Raw genomic sequence first — 21,576 nt, 5'->3', positions numbered from 1 at the left:
TTGACATATACTGTTGTTCACAAGACACTCTTCTCGTGCTTTCAGTATTCCCCAGCAGTCCAGCATTTGGTTGATCTTGGTGCAGTCGAATTCTTATCTAAACTTCGTGCTAACGTGGAGCCAAATCTACAGGCTGAAATCGATGGCATTCTGGATGGACTTTTTATTCTTCCTTCAGAAGTCCCTGCACTGTGCTCTGCATCTTACCAGACTGATCAGATTGGTAACTTTATTTTTCTTGTGTTAACTTACATGGGCTTGACCTTTTTTCTCTCCTCTACTGTCACTCAGAGGAGGATACATTTGTATTTATTGTGTTTTTTAAAATATGTTTTTATTGATTTCAGAGAGAGGAAGGGAGAGGGAGAGAGAGAAACATCAGTGATGAGAGAAAATAATCTATTCACTGCCTCCTGCCCGGCCTCCTACTGGGGATTGAGCCTGAGCCTGAAACCTGATTTGTGCCCTGATTGGAATTGAACTGTGACCTGGTTCATGAGTCCATGCTCAACTACCAAGCCACACCAGCTGGGCTGTATTTATTGCTTTTTGGGGGAAGGGGCCTAAAAGATTTTCTTTTTGTAAGACCAGTTTGACACATTATTTCTTTAACAATAACAATTTTTTTTGAGCACTCGTTATCATGAGCTAGAGATTTTTCTCAATGTTTTACACTTGCATTTTTGGACTGTTTTTCATGTGGGGGTATGTTAATATCTGCCCTAGCTCACGATTTTTTTATGGGGTCCAATCAAAATGAGCTGCACATGGTATAGTGTATAAAATCAGAGTCAAAAAGACATGGATTTCAGTCCCAGTTCTGCCATTAATTTTGTCACCTTGGCTAAGGTTCTTAACAGTGCCAGCCTTTAGTTTTCTCATCCCAAAATTGGGACAGTGAGAAAGAACATCTTATAACATTATTGTGAGGATTAAATGAGACAGTGCCTGAAAAGAGCTCAGCATGAGGCCCGACATCTATTAGCCGTAGAGCTGTTGGTGGCTCTATTTGTGTTCTTGCTATTTTATGCCCAATAGAGTGCCTTAAATATGGAAGGCATTTGAATTGATTCAAAGAAAAAAAAAAAGGCCCATAAAATTTATGTAATGGAGTGGTAAAAGTATAAAAAGTGTTTTTGCTACCATATTTTTCTCTGTATCAGTGCTGTACTGCTGTTGCTGTGACTGTTAGTATCACTGTTAACAAGAACAGTAGTAAATGCCATTTATTGGCTTTTTGCATGATTGTGATTTTTAACAACAGATTTTACAATTTCTGTCTAAGCCATAACAAATAAAGTAGAATCTTTAATTGTGAATTTTCAAGGTAGTTCCTTACAGATTAGGTTAGAAGTATGGTCTAAGGCAAATTTTCAATATCTGTATTAATATTAAGAACTACTGTTGTGAAAACATCAAACAGAAAATTAGAAATTTTAGCCTTTTTCTCATTCTCATTGTCATTGCATCTGCACTGCTGAATATGTAATCATGTGATAGAATCATGAAAGGCATTGAAAGATAGTGCTTGACCTCTTTGACTTTGACAACTTTTTAAAAAGATATTAATGAAAATTGTAGTGACCAGGAACTATGTAATTGGAGCACAAGAGAAGGAGATGGACTTAAAAGCAGAGATGAACAGTTCTTGAATAAACACTTCGTAGCAGATTCTTCATGTACATTGTAGATATTTTCATACTAACAAATAATTATATTAATGGTAAAAGAAAAAGGGAGAAAAAAACCCCTCAATTTGAAATTGGCTCAACATTCACATTTTTTACCTCTTTAGGAAGACAGACTATTCAGAGAAAAAAAAAAAACTGGATTACCTTCCTAGTCAGAGAAAACAATAATTGAAACGAGTACCTTTCACTTGTAGCAAATAATGAATCAGAAATAATAATACATGCAGTAATATCTATTTTCTTTTCAGAATTGCCACAGCCACCTGAAATCTTAACAGGATATTTTCCTCAAGACAGAAGTCATTTCCAGCAGATGGAAGTGCCTCCAGCACCCGTGGGTGAGTACATGTAGGGAAGCAGATCCTGCTGACCTGGTTCAGCAGAAATTAATGTACTTTTACGTATTGTTGTGAAGACACATTGTGTTCACACTCGAATGTTTCAGCACCAAGCTGAGTGTTTCAGTTTCCTCAAACTAGTTTAGGATGTAGAGTCTAAATGGTAACATTTTATGTTATTTAACTGCATTTGAGCAACTGCATAGGTGGGTGGTAATGGTGGCAGTAGTACTTGCATTGCTTGTTGGACACAAACCCTTCATCAGGGACTGTGCTGTGCACTATGCATTCCTCATCTCATTCTCCAGCTCACTCATGTACCGTCTGTCCAGTCACTCAAGCCAAGACTCAGCGTCTTCTTCATTTCTTTATTTATCTTTATCCCAACATCCACTGATTCCAGAGTTCTGTTTAGAGATCTCTTCTGGGTCTTTTTGTGTCTGGCTGGGTCCTTCTCGGCTCACATGCCACCTCCTTAAAGAGACCTTCTTGAGGACTCTAGCCAGTGAACACTTCTGTTTAGTTTTCTTCCTAACACATATCATGATCTGAAGTTATATGTTTATTTCCTTCTTGTTTCTGTCACAATAAGCTTAGTGATAGCTGCAAACACTTCTTTATCCCCCTGTGCAGAATGATGCCAACAATGTATTAGGCACTCAGTGTATACTCTGCATGAGTGAATCCTCATGAGGACCCAATGAGATTATTATCAGTGTCCCATTTTACTGATGAGGACACTGAGGCTTAGAAAAGATGAAACCTTTATCCTAGGTGCCCCTGGCGGTTAGGAATGGTTAAGTAATCCAGTGCTTCACTTTTTATTGCCTGTGTGGTTGGAAAAAATGTGTGTTCTAGGGTATATCTGCTGACATGGGGATTCAGTTGAACTTAGTTTGGATGCTTGTTATTCAAAAGGTTCCTTAGAGACTCTCAAGTTGAATAATAGCATAAGATAGAACAGAAAACTTGTTCAGCTGTTAAAATACTTCATCTTCCCTTTCTGGAAAAATTTTGTTAGGCTTATAGGGAGCTTTGGATTTGAGATGGTAGTCCTTTGTGTGTGTGGCTGAGAGGCTGAAATGAGTAGCAGTGAGAGGTGTCTGAAGGGAGCAGAGCGTAGTACTTGGGTGAAGCTGCTGAAAACAATAGGGACACTTGTGGTGGGAATGCTTTTGGAGGTGAGTTGCAGCCTGTGGATTAGTGGTCTGTCTTGTTTTGGACACATTTTTATGTGAAGCATAAGCCTATCCTTCCCTCTACCCACCTCTTGTTTTTCCCTGAGAAAGCAAACCCTGCTTTTATGTTAGCACTTTTAAAAGACGCAGTTGTGCTTTATTTGTGAAATTAATAATTACCTGAATTTAAAGATTCCATGCTCTTTTCAAAGCATTAGGAAGAAGGACTGTTTATCATTTGGAAGGGCTTTTGTAGATACTACTTCTCAGTGTTGCTACCTTAACTTGTACTATATAAAATCTGCTAAAAAATGTTAAGAGAATAGATCTTCAATGTTCTCACCACAAGAAATAATTGGTAATTATGTGAGAGGTTGGAGAGGTTAACTAACTCTACTGTGATAATCATTTTGCAGTGTATGTGTATTAAATCATCATGTTGTATACCTTAAACTTATACAGTTTTAGATGTCAATTATATCTCAATAAACCTGGGGAAATAAGCCTATTAAAAAACAGTTTGAACAGTGGTAGTTTAAAATTGTGTTGGTTTCTAGTATTTCTTTTAATCTTCTTTGAGGTTGAAGATATTTGATTTTCAACCTTATAGTTTTGAACTCATCTTCAAAGAGGTTTAAACATCTAACACCATTTAGGATATTTAAACATGACTAATTAGATATAGTATGTGATTGTTTTATCATTTTAAATTTCTGTAATTAAAGGACTCCAAATATCAGTTCTTTTTATGTTAAATTTGTGCTCTGTGTTCTGGTCAAGAGTAAAATAGAAAATATAATTGAAACTAAATGTCATGGAAGCAGCCGGGGAGAGGTCAATGGGGGAAAAGGGAGACTCATGTAATACTTTAAACCAGTGGTCGGCAAACTGAGGCTCGCGAGCCACATGCGGCTCTTTGGCCCCTTGAGTGTGGCTCTTCCACAAAATACCGACTTCTGCGCATGGGCCACAAAGTTTCAATTGCACTGTACATGCGCGCCCCGCACGTGGTATTTTGTGGAAGAGCCACACTCAAGGAGCCAAAGAGCCACATGTGGCTTGTGAGCCGCAGTTTGCCGACCACTGCTTTAAACAATAAATTTAAATTAAAAAAAAAGAAACTAAGTGTCATTCAGTATGGGTTTGTGTTTAATGCTCTTCTAATTATAACCTATGAGTTCTGTTTAAAATATGAAAAGTGTGCTCTGTTATTTATCTTGAGGGTGAATACATTTGCAGCTGGCCTTGTTTGGTGCATTGTAGGTTCCTGTATATGTAACTTCATTTGGGGACTTAGTTTAAAGGTGAATCTGTCAACATTGTCTTCTTTGATGGTGTAAGTTGTGCTCTTCCATTACCAGCGACTCAGACTACGAGGTGTTTGAAGTTTTCTACATTTCCTTGGCTACCCCTGACCACAACTGACAGACACGTCCTCTCCTCTAATGAAAGGTACAGTGCCTGATGTGGTTCAGCTATTTTTGCTTCACTTCTAGCCTTGCACCTGGTAGTTATTACTATACAAGTTCAGCAGGAAGAAAGATACAAGTGGCTGTGAATGGAGTAATGGGACGATATGAATGATTTTCAGTATTTCAGAACGTAAGCCAGAAAATTCCTGTTTGCCTCTAATCAGGCTGCACATTGTGGCTGAAGTCTCGTGTGCTCATTAGTCATCTCTGATTTACCAGTCTCCCATTGACCATTGCTGTGTCTTTGCTTAATGATGCCCTTGACCGGAATCGAACCTGGGACCTTTCAGTCTGCAGGCCGACGCTCTATCCACTGAGCCAAACCGGTTCGGCGAGGGACCACTGATCTTATGTAATGGATGTTAATTGGTCATTACCCCCAACCCCAACATAGGCAGTTGATATATAGAAATTGGGAGAGTATATTAATGTCTAGTTTCTTTTTTCTTTTTTTCTGAAACTTTAATTTCTGTGAATACTACAACAAATGAATAGTGTGTGTGTGTTTGTGTGTTTGTGCACGCGCGCACACACACACACATCTGGAAAATAAAGACCAACTTGCTAGCATTAGGGCCAGAGACAGGAAGATGCTGTGAAATGATTTTTGCTGATGGCACTTCTGAGGCCTCAGTAAATTCTCTTGGAACAACATATTGAAGAGGTAGCTGCACATGGGAAAAGGGCAGGACGGACATGATCTGGCAGTTCTGAGTCAGTCCCTAAGGGAGAGAGATGCTGTCCAGTGCACACCTATGGGTGGGGGATGGTGGACTGGAGCTGAGCTGAGAGAGGAGGGTTAATATCTTGGGGGTTGGTTTCTTGGGGTGGACGGTGAACCACTGCTACATCCCTAGGAGGGAGAATGTTGTCTGAGAACTTGAGAGATATCCTCTGTACAGGATAAGAGGGGCCTTCCAGCTTGAGTCACCTAGAATAGAGAAGAGCAGTAAAGAGCCTAATTCCTATAATTAAATTCTATAGTTACTGTTATTTTTTTCTGTCTTATTTCTTAATTCACATAACAGATGTCATTGAATTCTGTGCCCTTTGACCTCCTTAATGTCATTTAGTAGCATTGTGATAGGCTCTGGGCATGCCATCTTTAGGAGGGTCTAGTGGGGGTACAAAGCATGCAGTTGACATAGCAGCAGATACAGCAGTGGTTCTCAACCTTGGCTGCACATTAGAATCACCTGGGAATCTTTTTAAAATCCTGATTTCTGGGTCTCATCCTCCGGTAATTCTGTTCCTTTGTTACTAATGTTGTGGCCCCACCCCATAACAAAGAAACAGACTTTCCGGAGAATGAGGCCCAGAAATCAGGATTTTAAAAAGATTCCCAGGTGATTCTAATGTGCAGCCAAGGGAAAACAACCAATTAGATACAGGGTGGGGGTGGGGGAGACCCACCTGCCCACAGTTTTTTATTGGTTAGGGACCAGATCAAGGGAGGCTTCCCAGGGGAAGATATGTCGTGGCTGAGATCTGGGGGGTGGGAGGAGGGCCATTTGCTACTCAGTGACTTACAATCAGGATAGGTAAACTCTTTTTAAAAATAAATAATGCTCTTTTGTAGCTCTCTAAGAAGTAGTAACCACACTTTGATCTGGAACACCTGTGAACTATTGAAGGATGTTATCATGCAAGATTTTCCTGCTGAGATTTTCCTTCAAAGGCCGAAAATTGTTCAGGTGTGTATCCTCTTTAATTGTTTTAGGTTTTGAAATAGAGAACTTTTGGGAGGAAACAAAATTTGCAACATAGCAGTCCTTAGGAAAGACTTGTGCACTACCATATTTAAAGGATAAAGTGTTTAAACCACTTGTTCTCCTACTTATTTGGATAGTGATAGTTCTTCTGATAGGAGGTAGTCTCATTTGACACACGTAGTCCAATTTGGCCACTCTGAATTTACCACTTCTGTGTCACCTAAAGGGTGAATACTAGTAGACTTTGGAAATTGAGGTTAGGCAGCAGGAACCCTCCTAACATTAAGAATAGCTTGTCTCTCTGATTATCTGGTATGTGTTAGGCACAGTGCTGGATGCTGAGGAAATGTGATAGCGAGCAATGAAGATGGGTTCTTTGCAGTCTGGTCTGTTGCTTCTACAGCAGAGGCCTTGGGACCCAGGCTTGCACAGTAGAGGCATTGGGATCCAGGGCTGGGATTGGGGCATATCTGCAGCTCCACAATCACAGGGCTGAAAATCATGCCAGTGAATAATGGCAGCTATTAATCCATACTATGGCCGCTGTCAGATGATAGCAGAGGAAAAGCTATTAATTACCAAAACGTAGTAAACTGATTTAGCTTTTTGAGATGTGGAAACCTTGATGTGTTTTTTAAAAAGTACTGTGAAACTTCATGTCCTGAATGGGGAGTAATACTTAATACCTGTGTGTTCTCTCAGAATAGGTGCTTACCTAACAGATTTTAGATGTAAGCAACACTGACCATTCTATTCACATTTAATTTTATTTGACCCTTATTCTTGCGTTATGCCAAATGACTTTTGCCCATTTCTGTTTCTTGTCTTACAAATATTTGGCAGCTTATTTCCTTTGATTATTCATTTACCCTTCCTTCAGCTTCACATCCTCCTTTGAAGTTGAGCACTTGGTTTCCGTGATCATTTTTATGGTTCTTCTTCATTTCAGAGCCTTTTCTCTCTGCTGAAGCTGGCCTTCGGAGGTGAGGGGACACCTCGCTTGGCACTGCAGTCGGTGTCCTGCTTGCAGCAGCTGTGCATGTGTTTACGACACAGACTTCACTTCTACCGAGATCCAGGCTTTTTCTCTAGCAAACAAGGTGTTTATGTTTATTTATCCCTTAGTCACTGATGGTCTTTGCAGATTCTTCTGAGAAAGAACCCCATTATACATACTGTTAGGGATTACTGTATGTACATTGTCACAAGCTAAACTCCCATTTCTCATTCCTCAGCTAATGATCACCTTGGTGAGGGGGAGGGGGGACAATGGGGCGATAAGGACACATATGTAATACCTTAATCCAGCGGTTCTCAACCTGTGGGCCATGACCCCTTTGGGGGTCGAACGACCCTTTCACAGGGGTCGCCTAAGACCATCGGAAAACACATATATAATTACATATTGTTTTTGTGATTAATCACTATGCTTTAATTATGTTCAATTTGTAACAATGAAATTGGGGGTCACCACAACATGAAGAACTGTATTAAAGGGTCTCGGCATTAGGAAGGTTGAGAACCACTGCCTTAATCAATAAAGAAAAAAAAAAGAAAGAAAACAAAGTGTTGTTGGAAGCCAGGGACTAGGATTCTGAGCCCAGCTGTTTGGGTATTTTAGTAAATTATGTTGTGTTAATAAATTGTTTGGGTTGAAAATACTGATTTTTATATTATGACAACTATTTTTATGCAACTTTTGATGTTGTCAGAGTTTTATATCATCATAGTGCCTGACTTTTCATGGAAAAAGCACCACCTAATGGACAAATATAGTACTAGGCTGGCCTTCTCAAAACTGTTTACAAATTACTGGTAGTATTTCAGTGCACGTATACCATATGCTTTGAAAGTCGAATACTAACTTAGACTGATTGGTGATCATGCTTCACCGTTAATCCCTCCTGCAGCCCCTGGTAACCTCTAGTCCAGTGATTTTTGCCAATCTGACAAAAAAAAAGGGGTATAATTTTGATTCATTCACATAGGATGGCTGTTGTTGTGTTGGCTGTTGTCATTTTTTTATTTGACAATCTAAGGGAAAAGAGGTTAGTGCCCCTAACTAAGTAGTCAGGTAGTACATGTTTTAAAATTTTTTGTGGCACACTGGTTGAAAATCGCTGCTCTAGTCTACTGAATTTGTGTATTCTAAGTACAAGTGTAATCCATACAATTGGAACCTGGCTTATTTCACTTAGCATAATATTTTCAAGGTTCATCCACATTGTAGCATATTCCAGGACTTCCTTTTTATGACTAAACAATTTTCCATTCTATGTATATACCACATTTTGTTTATTCACTCATGTGCTGATGGACTCTTATGTTCTTACCTTTTGTTATTGTGAATAATGCTTCAGTGAACATTGGCATATCTGTTCAAGCCCCGTTTTCAATTCATTTGGTTGTATATCCGAGAGCGGAATTGTTGGGTCATATGTTAATTCTATTTTTCACTTTTTTAGGAACCGCCACACTATTTTCCACAGTGGCTGCATCATTTTACATTCCCACCAACAATTTATGAAGTTTTCAGTGTCTCTATATCTTACCAACACTTGTTATTTTCCTTTTTTTAATCATAGTCATCCTAGTAGGTGTGAAATGGTACCTCATTGTGGTTTTGATTTGCATTTCCCTCCTGACTATTGATTAATGACTAGTGATTCCCTGGTGACTCTTCTTATGCTTATTGGCCTTTCATATATCTTATTAGAGGCCCAGTGCACAAATTCGTGCATGGGTGGGGTCCCTTGGCCTGGCCGGCAATCGGGGCCACAGGAGGTTGGCCAGCTAACCTTAGGGGGCTGATTGGGGCCGGCCGGCTGCGGGGAGGGGCCACGGGAGGTTGGCTGTGGGAGCGCACTGACCACCAGGGGGCAGCTCCTGCGTTGAGTGTCTGCCCCCTGGTGGTCAGTGTGCATCATAGCGACCGGTCATTTGGTCGCTTAGTCTTTTATATATATAGATTTGGAGAAATGTTTGTTGAAGTCCATTGCCTAACTTTAAATTAGTTTTTTGTTGTTGAGTTTTAGGAGTTTTTAATATATCTTGGTTATTAAATCCTTATTAGATATAAAATTTGCAAATACTTTCTCCCATTCTGTAGGTTGTCACTTTTTTCATAATGTCCTTTGTTTGACTTATGGGACTTTTTAATTGTGAGGAAGTCCAGTTTATGTTTTCTTTGGTTGTTTGTGCTTTTGGTGTCATTTAAGAATCCATTGCCAAATCCAAGGTTATGAAGATTTATTTATCCCTATATTTCTCTTTTAGCTTTAGGATTTTAACTCTCATATTTAGGTTGCTGATTCATTTTGAGTTAATTTTTGCCTGTGGTTTGAGATGGGTTTCTTGGGGAGTTTTCAGCAGGGAGTGTGTGATCTGATGTTCTGCCTTGGCAGTCTTATGTCAGAAGTGAATAGTGTTGGCCAGAAGGCTTCATATAATCAGGCTAGATAGAAACCTAGATGTGCTGAGTGAATACTTGCAGAAAAGATTGACCTTTGTTTTTTTTTTTTACCCTTACAGAAGCATTCCTACTACCTTAAATTTGTTAGAAATATTACATAATCAGTAATCTGTCTCTACTAAGGGATAATTTTCTTCTTTCTTTCCCCCCCTGCAGATACAGTTTCCCAAAATTCCTCTTTGTCTTATTGCTATGAAGTAAGAGTTACTCATCATTCTCAGAACCCTTCTCCAGGAAGCAGCAGCCCCCGGCCGTCTGTGGTTGGACGCACAGGCCAGCGCCCTAGAGGGGATGGCCAGGATTGGGATGCAGTGTCGTCCAGGTGATTGTGGGAAAGCCTGGTTAGCTTGTGTGTGTGTTTTAATTTCACAGGGAGATCATTATTTTTCTCTGTCTTCTCCTTTGTAACATTAGCTCAGGTATCGCCTTGGGTTAAACCAGTGGCTTTCATACCTTTTTGATCACGACCCACAGAAAGACATAAATATTATATTGCAACTCTGTACTCAGAACACAGGCATACATTCCGCTTGTAGATTTTCACTTCTGAGTGTCAACTTCCTCATGGGGCCTTTCAGAGCTTGAGAGAACTTGGCTTATTTCCATATTTTTGGAATGTTTGGGATATGGAAATTGAAGAAGTGACAGAACGTGTTAAATTTGGGGAATTCTGTCAGGTTCACTTGTGGATGACATTAAAAGTCAAAAATTTTAGGGTCTTTGCAAATGTAGGTTCAGGCCTACTATACATATTTATCCCCACCCTACCACTTTACACCCAAAGTAAGGATCTTTTTATAAAGAAAGCCAACAGAGATGGGATGTTTCATCTTTTGGTGTATTTTCAAAAACATTATGTGATGTTGAATGTACTAACTGAAGTAGTCGATTTCTCATGTTTTTCTGGCATTTTCTAGCATTCTTCAGTTATTAACATTAGCTTACTTAGATATTTGGTGGGAATCACAGAAAATCTAGTCAACTATATGAACTATCTAGTTTTTTTTTTTTAATATATTTTATTGATTTTTTTACAGAGAGGAAGGGAGAGAGATAGAGAGTTAGAAACATCGATGAGAGAGAAACATCGATCAGCTGCCTCCTGCACAATCCCCACTGGGGATGTGCCCTCCACCAAGGTACATGCCCTTGACCGGAATCGAACCCGGGACCCTTGAGTCCGAAGGCCGATGCTCTATCCACTGAGCCAAACCAGTTAGGGCTGAACTATCTAGTTTTGACTTTATGAGTTGATTTCAGAAGAACTTTGCAATGAATTTTTGAATTTTCCTGTTTTCCTTAAATGAACGGGCTATCTTTGCTAATGCTGATTGCTACTGTAAGAATGTTGATACATTTCTAGAACATCAGTTTGAAAAGTCAAATAGAAAGGCATTTTTGGTTTCATTTGCAATTTTGAGCCATGTTGATGGAATTTAATGTCATGACTTTGTCAGGGTTTCTCCAAATCCGACCAGAACTGTTGTTACATGAAGCATTAGACTCATGTCCAATCTGAGGCTCCCAGTGCACCCATCGCAGAAGTGCAGTCCATCTGTGTGTGGGCCGTCTCCTTATTCAGGGATTGTCCTGTTTGTTTCACAGCGGGAGTAGCAGTCATGCGCTCGTGAACTCCAGGATTTCCGTCCCCTCACCTCTGGATGTGGCACACATCGACCTGCCTGAGCTGGAATCGGAAGACACGCTGCAGCTGCAGTTCCAGCAGCTCAGCCTTCCCCAGTTCTGTGTCTGCCTCCTGGAGTCCACAGTGCCTCTCTTGAGAACAGGTCTGTTGTTTGTGAAATCATAGTTCATTTTATGTAACCTGTGATTGTTTTGACTGTTTTCTGGTATTCTTATTTTTCTTTTTTTCATCTTCCATCTATGCTGGGACCTTTAGAATCTGCATTTATTGGGGAACAAATTCCTAAGAAAATATGGCCTTCATTATTTCTCAATTAAATGTGGTGCCATGGAGTATCACCTTCCATCTGTGGCTATTTGTGCACAGGCTTCACTCTGTGTGGCTGCTTTAAATGTGATCACTGAGAAATCCATGCAACTGCAGTCATTTCGAGAGGGTGAGCCGCACGAATAGACCAGAATAAAAAAATCTCTGGCTCTTGCTTCTTAGGAACTTTTTGATTTGCTCTCAGTTCATTCTTTTTACTCGGTGGTTACTTCAGCTATGAACATGTTAGAAAAACACCTACAACTGGATTCTTACCTTTGCAATAATTTTTCCCAAAATAAAAAACCCAGACAAATAACAAAACTCAAAAACCCCAAACATTTAATATTTTCTTTCCAAGGTACTAGGTAAAGTTGCAAAGGTGTATTGTAATATACACTAGAATGCAGTTGTAATGTCAGTGATGAGTGATAGAAAGATACCAAAGTGGTGAGTGGCAGATAGCCTAGCAATCAAACAGTTACTGCGAGTTGAGCTGCTTGGTTTCATGTGCATTATTTCATGCTCTCCTCAAATCAGCCCACTTTATCCTTCCATGTGGTAGTTACTGCTTCTATCCCCATGTTACAAATCAGGAGTCGTTCAGAAACTTATCCGAGGTCAAACAGCTAAGAACAGACTTGATCCAAGGTTCTTCTGAAAGCAAAGTCCACTCTCTGAAGCACTTTGCATTTTGAAGGTAAAGAAAGATTTGGAAGCAATAATGATTTTTATTCTCTAAATCTATACATTTTCAGTAATTGATAAACTTGTTGAGATATAAATAGAAGATTAATAAGTTTTGCCTTTTTTTCATTTATTCTGGCTGAGTAAAGGACGTATCACATGCTAATGGTTGTTTAAGTCCTGTGGCTACTTTTTGCCTGCTTGAGTGTGATGGGGAGCAAAGTGGGAGGTAGGTATTGTTTGGGAAGCATTAAAATTTTTATTTTATCCTGAGGAAAACTGTACACCTAACTTCTGATGGAGTGACTTTGCTTCCGGGAGTTAGGATACCTAGTAATTCAGGTACCAATAATGTGGTGAAGGAAAATCTGAACTTGGCATTATAAAGTGTATATGTTTGTCTTCATGGTGTACTGAGAAGAACAGTTTTAGATTTAATGATTTTGCATTTAACCTTTCCTTAATTTGCTGTAAAAAGCCAGATTGATAATTATAAAGCTGTATCTTGGTACATAAAATTTTCTAAATGTTCTTTTGCCCTTTTGTGGTAAATTATTGCATAATTTATAATTGTTCAATATCATAAGAGATTTCTAAAAGAACTTTCTCAAGCTGTTCTGATGAAACGATTAATCTAGACCCTAATGATCTGGCAGTTTACTTTTATTCATTAGAAATTGACCTTTGGTCTGTGGACAGGAAGGCGGAGGAATGTCCGCCTCACTTAGAATTGTGGATTGTGGCATCCCTTTGTTATTATGGCTGTATGCAGAAGGACATGACGCTGGTGGGTGTGGCTCCGATGGCACAGTTCCTTTGGGAATGTTTTTAGAGTTTACTAGTAATGTGAGCATAGGCTTGAGAACCTATTTTAGATAGAACTTCTTCAAGTTTCTTCAGCTAATGCCAGCATGGACATTTATACTTCAGTTACTCCAGTCCAAGCTTAGCTTCCCAGGCAGCTTCTGTGCAGGAAATACAGTTTATGACGAGGCTTAAGCCTTCTGTTACTAATCCTTAGAAAATCCTTAGAATGTGTTTTCTAAACTGCCCTGGTGCTTTGTCACATGTTCCATGTGACATGGATGGTTTCTGAATTTGAAAAATTAGTTGAATCTGTCTCACAATACTTGTAGTTAAATTACTGCTACGCTCTTCTTGAGTATCTTTCCCACTACGAGCACATTTGATTCGTTGTAGTTAAATAGCATATGATTAGACCAGAAGTCTTTAATGGTGGTTGTCGATTGTGGCTTCCCTGTTTATCTCTTTCAACAGTTCTAAAAGCATATAAGATATTAAAGAGAAACAGGAATTTGGGGGCATGACTAGAAGATTGAGCAATACGGCATTCAGCTATTGATTTGAAAGTTAACTTTTTTCTTCCCTTTCTCCTGGCTGTTTTTCTAGGTAACAGACAGATGATAATAAGAGTTCTGGAATTGCTTGCGGAGGATTTGATACTTATTGGTGAAGCAATTTCAGTAGATATCTGGGACGACAGCAGTCTTTTTGCTATAGATATGGTGAGAATCAATTATTTCTTTGCGATTTGGGTAGTAGCATTTTATTTTATTTTGGTCCTTTAAAGCTGGCATCATTGTCTCATTAGGCTTTGAATTTCTTTCTTTTAGACACAGCAGTCCCAGGGTTATTTTGTGCATAGTCTGGAAACAGGCCGTTTCTCCAGAGATTCTGGTTTCTTTTAATGGAGGAGTATATATCAAGACCAAAACAAGCCATTAGGGCTGCTTTTTGCACATTTCTTATCATTTTTTTCATGAGGGTGTGTGAATATATTTATGTAGGTCTTAACAGCTTTAATAAAGTATAATTGACATATAATAAGCTGCACATGTTTCTTAAAGTTTGTTGCTGCATTTTGACATATGGATACACCCATGATATAGATTAGCTTGCATTTTTTAGAATTTTATAGGAATGTATTCTTTATATGAATTTATATGAATGTTTGTATGCTTTTTTTGGTCTCTTTTTTCCCCCTTTGGTTTGATTACTTTGAGATAGCCATATTGTTGCATTTATTAGTTAATTTTATTGTTGGGTGCTTTGTTTTTTGCTATTTGTATTTTAGTAGGGAAAATATTTTTGGAAAATATGGCATTACATTTTATTTTCTTTGAAAGAAATCTGTTGATTAATATTTTGCATGAGCAATCAATACATATACAAGAGCCTTAAAAATGTTATATTGTAATATAATGTTTAAGACATCTGTGAACTACCAGAGTGTTTCCATGTAATTATAAATTGTATCCTTTTTTACATTTCAATGTCATAAATCATTTGTCATTTTATATTATTTACTAGAGGCCCAGTGCACGAAATTCGTGCATGGTGTGTGTGTGTGTGTGTGTGTGTGTGTGTGCGCGCATGCCTGCCTTAGCCCAGTCTGCACCCTCTCCAATCTGGAACCCCTCGAGAGATGTCCTACTGCCCTCTCACAATACAGGACTGCTGGCTCCAAACCACTCGTCTGCCTGCCTGATTGCCCCTAACCTCTCTGCCTGCCAGCCTGATTGATGCCTAACTGCTCCCCTGCTGGTCCGATTGCCCCTAACTGCCCTCCCCTGCCGGCCTAGTTGCCCGTAACTGCTCTCCCCTGCAGGCCTGGTCAGCCCCAACTGCCCTCCCCTGCTGGCCTGGTCGCCTCTAACTGCTCTCCCCTGTAGGCCTGGTCGCGCCCAACTGCCTTCCCCTGCTGGCCTGATCGCCCCTAACTGCCCTCTCCTGCTGGCCTGGTCACCCCTAACTGCCCTCCCCTGCAGGCCTGGTCCCCCCCCCAACTGCCCTCTCCTGCAGGCCTGGTCCCCTCCAACTGCCCTCCCCTGTTGGCCTGGTGCCCCCCAACTGCCCTCCCCTGCAGGCCTGGTTCCCCCAACTGCCCTTCCCTGCAGGCCATCTTGTGTCCACATGGGGGTGGCCATCTTGTGTGTTGGAGTGATGGTCAATTTGCATATTACTCTTATTAGCTAGGATTTTGCTGTTATCAGATAATCTTGCTTATCTTGAAGAACTATGTTCTATATTTTAATGTAAATTGTAACAGTCTTTTTTATTTCATTGTCAGAGAAGTGGAAGCAAAATTTATTAGTTATAAAAATATATATTGATTCATAGTTATGAAAGTTTTTTCTCTTTATGTTGTTTTGACTTAGTTCTGTGTTTTATTAAACTTTACTATATGCTGCCTGAAATCCTTGTGAATAGAGGTTAGAACATGAAAAAAACAACAACAAAATACTGATGTTTACTTAATATCAATACCCATTTGTAAAACTCCAAAACTTTCTTTTAAAAACAAAAATTTATTGAAAAGAGAAACAAATATTTTACAGTTGGTATAATATACTGTTCAAATCCTTCAATTACTTTATTTATGAAATAGGGATGATAGTTCTTAATCCTAGTTTTTCTTTAGTACTTAAGGTTACCATACTACTTTGTAGTACTTTTAGAAGATTTTCACAGATTGAAGGATTTCAACAAGTGAGTTTTTCCTTAGATGTGTGAAGACTGCTTTATCAGTTGCTTCTTAAATTAACTTAAATTTTGTTGGCCAGAACATTTATCTGTAAAAGTTAGTCGTTCACTTTTAACTTTTGGCTGCTAGTCTTTTATGATTCAGTGAATTATTTTTACTTTAAAGGTTAAATCTGTTATATAAGTGCCAGTTGGTATGTTAGAAATGTTCAATAAAACAGTATTGTTTGAAATCATGTTTGATCTACTTGTTTAAAAGAATAAATGCCTCAGGAAAAATCTCAGTACCTTGGCTATCTATAATAATAAAAGCGTAATATGCTAATTAGACTAGACAGCTGAACCACCTTCCGGAAGTCCTTCTGGACGAAGCCAGGGCTGCGAGGGCCGAGCCCCTTGCACGAATTTCGTGCATCGGGCCTCTAGTATATTAATAAAAATAAACAATTAAGTAGAATTACTTAATGTTCTGCTTTTGCCAAGTTTAAAAAGAAAGATAGAAGAAGTGTTTTTGTTGACTCATTAAAGGAACAAAATAATAAATGTGTTGTTACCAATTCAGAAATTAAATACCTGAGGAATTAAATCTCTCGATCTTTCCCAATAGTGTTAATAGCAGTTATGTCTAGAACTCCATCACTCAGGTTGTATGCATAGCAAAAAAAAAAAAAATCTCCACAGTTGAATATTTTTTAGTTCACTTGAAGTAAATAAAGAAAAACTATTTTTATTGAAATTATTATATTTTGTTAAATAAAAAATTCATTGATAAGCACAGTAAAAGTTAGGTTGACCTGAAGTGTGTCGTCTCTTTGCTTCCCTGTGAAGCCAAGTCTGTTTCCTTATTCACACGGTAAGTTAGGTCCAAGGAGATAGGAGCTTCACTTCCTGCCACATAACCCCAGATGGTGGGTTCTGTTCATTTTTGCCTTCTCTGTCACTCCTTCTCTGTCATCCCAATTCCACTGAAAACAGTCTTTTCTCTTTCTCTACGATTCATTGCTTCTAAATTTCCACCAGACCTGCTGTGAGCTGGTAACTTAGATGCCCGGGCTTGTGGGAAGACTTGATGATTCCCGGGCTTGTGGGAGTTCAAGTGGGCTGAAGGGGTTGAGAGCGAGCTTCATACCCAGTGAGGACTCACTGCGGGGGGATGGATGAGACTGTGGATTTGTAACTGGGTTAGTGGGATCTCTAGCTTGCATTCACCTTCCCTGCTGTTGCCCTAGTGAGAGACAGTTATTTTAGTTCACCAGACATTTCTGATTGCTTGTCATAGGCTAGGCACTGCAGTACAATATGAATGAGTGGCAGCTTTCACTCTAGTAGGACGTAGATACATTTATTGTGACACTAGTAAAATGGAAGGAAGCATAGATGAACAATAGCTAAATAAAGATCCATTAGACATACTGCTTACTAGATGATATTTAACCACGCTGTGTTTCTGAGGCCATTTAATCATCATGACCCTATAAGGTAGATATCCATTTATAGATGAGAAAATGGAGGCACAGTTTCTTTTTCAAGGTCAGTTCTATGTTTTATTGCCAAGGGTGCTTTGAAAACACTGCCATCCTGGGGTCTCAGGAAGGGCTTCTTGTAAATTGTGACTGAACTGAGTCTTGAGTACAATTATGACTTGGCTAAGCAAATGAAGGTAGGCTGTTTTACCTGGTGAGGGAAGAGAATGGCTGTTTGGTGGTAAAGGGTGGGGCTAGAGGGGCAATGCAAGTTACTGTGGGAGGTGGAAATGGCACTCTGCTTTCTGCTGGTGCTGCGTGGAGTGGCAGTCATTCTGAAGGCAGGTGAGCTGCCCTTCAGAGGGGAAGTGCCTGGTGAGGGCTGCACATGCTATAGTGATCGGCTGCAGTGTGGGAGGGAGAGGGGTGTGAGGCTGGAAGCATATGGGGGACATCCTGTGCCAGTCCCCATTTCAGATGCTTTACGGAGTTCACAATCTGTTTCATGATGTGCAGAGACTGAGAAATCTTGTTTGCACTATAAATTCTCTTTCATTGGGAATATTTAGAATATTATGCTAATCGGATATTTTAATTCTGTACCTTCTTTTGTAAAAGCTGTGAATATCTTCTGAAAACTGCCCACCCCCCATCAACCACTTCATAGGTTTTTAAACATTGTTTTAGCCCAACAAATTAAAACTGGACCAGTTACTATTTTTCAATCCTCTTTTCTTAAAAAAGCTAAAAAGAAACCACTTCTATTTGGCTTAGAAAAAATGCTGGAAATTGTGAAAATCCAAGACTGATTCATAGTACTTCCTTTTTGTACTATTTTGAGCAGCACTCAATTCATCATTAGAATAAGGAAAGTTATTTGGAACATTTCACAAGTAAATAGACTTCTGATAAAAGCCCTCCGATACTGAGATATTAAATATGTTCATTGATTTACTAGTAAATTATAAATTGCCAAAGTTAATCTTGAATAACAGAGATATGTTGTAGGAATATACAAGTATTATTTTAATAGAGAAGTGTGTGAAAGAATTGCCGGCTAATGTGATAAGACTGTCACTACGTTTCTGAGTTGTTTTCTCTAGACCAGTAGTTATTAATATAATGGCTCCTCCTTTATTTTTTAAAAATTTATTTTATTGCTTAAAGTATTACAAATAGGCTCTTACATTTTTTGTTTTGTTTTGTAAGCTTTGCCCTCATTTTGGTTTAAATTTTACTTTTAGTTTTATTTCTTTGGAATCAGAGAATATAGCCTTAAATATACATATATTGAAGTTTTCTTTGTGATTAAGTAAATGGTTAGTCTTTGTCAATGTCCTTGGAAGCTTGAGGAGTTGTATTCTTTTCGATGTTCAAAGTTTATATCTATTTATTTTATTAATTAGGCTAAAAAAGACTGAGTGAAAACCTGTAAAATCCATCTTCATGTCAGTAACAGGTTGTATTGATATTGTATGTTATTCAGACTCATTCATATTGGGTCTTTACTATTAATTATGCATTTCATCAACAGGCAACGACCCCCTTTACCCAACCCTTTTTTTTGTCCTGAATTATTAAATTATTAATTACTTATATTTTATATATTTTGTTAATTTTTCATTACACATTTAATTTTTTTTTTTTTAAACAGACTTATAGTGACAAAGCCACACACCACCAGCTCAGGCTATATGCCAGAACCTTCTCCCCACCACAATTGGGGTGTTTTGTTTTTTTTATATATATATTTTATTGATTTTTCACAGAGAGGAAGGGAGAGGGATAGAGGGTTAGAAACATCGATGAGAGAGAAACATTGATCAGCTGCCTCCTGCACGCCCCCCACTGGGGATGTGCCCTCAACCAAGGTACATGCCCTTGACCGGAATTGAACCCAGGACCCTTCAGTCCACAGGCCGATGCTCTATCCACTGAGCCAAACCAGTCAGGGCCACATTTAATTTTTAACATTTTGTTAGAAGTCATCAAAGTAAATGCTAAAAAAAACAAAACAAAAACAACCCCCCCCCCCCCCCCAAAAAAAAAACACAAAGTAAATGCTTAAAAAATAGTTTTTTAAAAATTTAGGTGTGTTTATCATTCTTTGTCAGCAGGTATTGGCTCTTAACGAGAGGAATAATTGCGTTTTGTTCATTTTTATTACTTAATGATAATGTTTTAAATTGTCCTCTGACATTTGCATACTGACTCCCAAGTTGGTTGTTTTCCCGTTTTGTGTTTAAATGTTTGTAGAAAGAGAAGCTGCTCGCAGTGCTGGGGTCCCTGGGAGAAACCATGTGCTACCATCAAAGTAGCATCGGTGTGGAGCACACAGAGGCAGTTCGCAGGCTCCACAGAATGGCCTTTGTCAGCATCTCACTGTTTGCAGCTCGGCTGCTGCAGATGCTGCTCCCTGTTGAAAAGGTAAGGCAGGGAGTGGTGCTCCCCTGTACTTTACTGAATATTACATACACACATTATAAATCCCTTCTGATCATTCCACGGTGTACAAAGTGGAAATGTGGGAACGGATGAATGGCTAACATTTTTGACAAATCATTTGATAGAAAAAAACATTAATTCTGTAAAGTTTCTTTTTTTTTTTTTAGGAACTTTAAAAAATGATGGTGTAACATGTTTAGACATGTACACAGTTCAATGTATTTTTACTTAGTGAATGTATCGGTGTTTAAAAAGTGACACCCCCTAGAATGTGAAAAGAACATTACTGGAGCTTCAGAGGTCCCTTCCCATCCATTACCTCTCCTTCTTCCCCAAGGCTAAACTCCTTCTTTCTGATTTCTGTCACCATAGATCAGTTTGTCTGTTTTTAAACATTATACTAATGAGATTATAAAGTTTGTACTCAATATTTTTTTTTATTCATCACTGTTACTGCATGTAGCAGTTGCTTGTTAATTTTTATTGCAAAATATGACTCTGTTATGTTAAAGGTGATTTTAATAGTTGTACATATTTTTTAAATTATTTATTGTCTGTAATTTTAATTGGACTTTATATCTGAATTTGAATGTTAGTGGTAAAAATATCTCAAATGACTCATGCACAAGTGTTTAGCAGTATATTTACTAAAAAAGAAGGGTGTATCCTACTTAAATGAAGGTGCAAGAGAAATTGCTGCAGCTAAAGAACTGTTTCCTGTACCTTCTGTTTCCCTTGTTATAACCATTTGCCCTTTTGTCCCTTAGAATTCTGCAGAGTATATAGTCCAGACTCCATTTTTTAATACATTACATATGCAACATTGTCAGGTAGTCCTGGAAAACAAGAATAAACATTAAATTATAGACATAGTATTTTGTTTGGGGAAAATAACACCATATCTGTTAATTTTAATTCATTAATCATGTTTCTGAAGAATTTTTTGCTTTTAATGAGTGATAATTTTTCAAGGCATAAGCATTATAAATTGAAGAGTTCTAGTCATAGAAGACTGGAATTGTATTTAAAACATGTGTGTCACTTTACATAATAATCTTTATATATAAAAGCTTAAGCGACTGTTATGACCAGACGGATGACTGGCCGGTAGCTATGACGTGCACTGACCACCAGGGGGCAGACACTCAACACAGGAGCTTCCCCCAGTGGTCAGTGCCCTCCCACAGTCAACCTCCCCCTGGCCGGCCAACCTCCTGTGGTTCCTCCCCTGGCCGGCCGGCCCCGATCGGCCCCGATTGCTGGCCAGATTGAGTGACCCCACCCATGTACGAATTCGTGTACCGGGCCTCTAGTATGATACAACTGAGAAATTAGTAGTGCAACAATAACTTGCTATTTTTTTTTTAGATCTGATGATCTATTCTTTGTGATTTCTTCTATTCTAAATTTACATACTTCATATTCAATTTTATAGCCTTATTTTTCTATAATTGGCATTTAATGTCTTAATATGTAGCTCTGTAATTTATTTAGAAGTTTTTTTTAAAAATTGTTTAAAGTATTACATATGTCTCCTTTTTCCCCAATTGACCTCCTCTCCGGCCACGCCCACCTCCCAGGACAAGCCCCCACCACCCCAGTGTTCATGTCCATTGGTTATGCTAATATGCATGCATACAAGTCTTTGGTTGATCTCGCCCGC

The 21,576-nt window shown here is 38.8% G+C and overlaps 1 protein-coding gene across 3 annotated transcripts in view; it reads left to right on the top strand.

Moving 5' to 3' along the window:
• The window catches only part of RTTN (rotatin), a 108,442-nt gene that overhangs the window by 2,093 nt on the left and 84,773 nt on the right, over positions 1 to 21,576 (top strand). For all 3 annotated transcript variants that reach the window (XM_006090776.3, XM_023755610.1, XM_023755611.1), the window contains exons 3-11: positions 46 to 223; positions 1,940 to 2,029; positions 4,569 to 4,659; positions 6,259 to 6,373; positions 7,341 to 7,491; positions 10,020 to 10,185; positions 11,469 to 11,650; positions 13,912 to 14,027; positions 19,725 to 19,895. In XM_006090776.3, coding sequence (XP_006090838.1) covers positions 46 to 223; positions 1,940 to 2,029; positions 4,569 to 4,659; positions 6,259 to 6,373; positions 7,341 to 7,491; positions 10,020 to 10,185; positions 11,469 to 11,650; positions 13,912 to 14,027; positions 19,725 to 19,895 — 1,260 coding nt within the window. The remainder of the gene's footprint in view (positions 1 to 45; positions 224 to 1,939; positions 2,030 to 4,568; positions 4,660 to 6,258; positions 6,374 to 7,340; positions 7,492 to 10,019; positions 10,186 to 11,468; positions 11,651 to 13,911; positions 14,028 to 19,724; positions 19,896 to 21,576) is intronic.

This window comes from Myotis lucifugus, unplaced genomic scaffold (genome assembly GCF_000147115.1).
Source record: "Myotis lucifugus unplaced genomic scaffold, Myoluc2.0 scaffold_82, whole genome shotgun sequence".
NCBI classification, from domain to species: domain Eukaryota; kingdom Metazoa; phylum Chordata; class Mammalia; order Chiroptera; family Vespertilionidae; genus Myotis; species Myotis lucifugus.
This window is presented reverse-complemented; position numbering and strand designations above follow the sequence as displayed.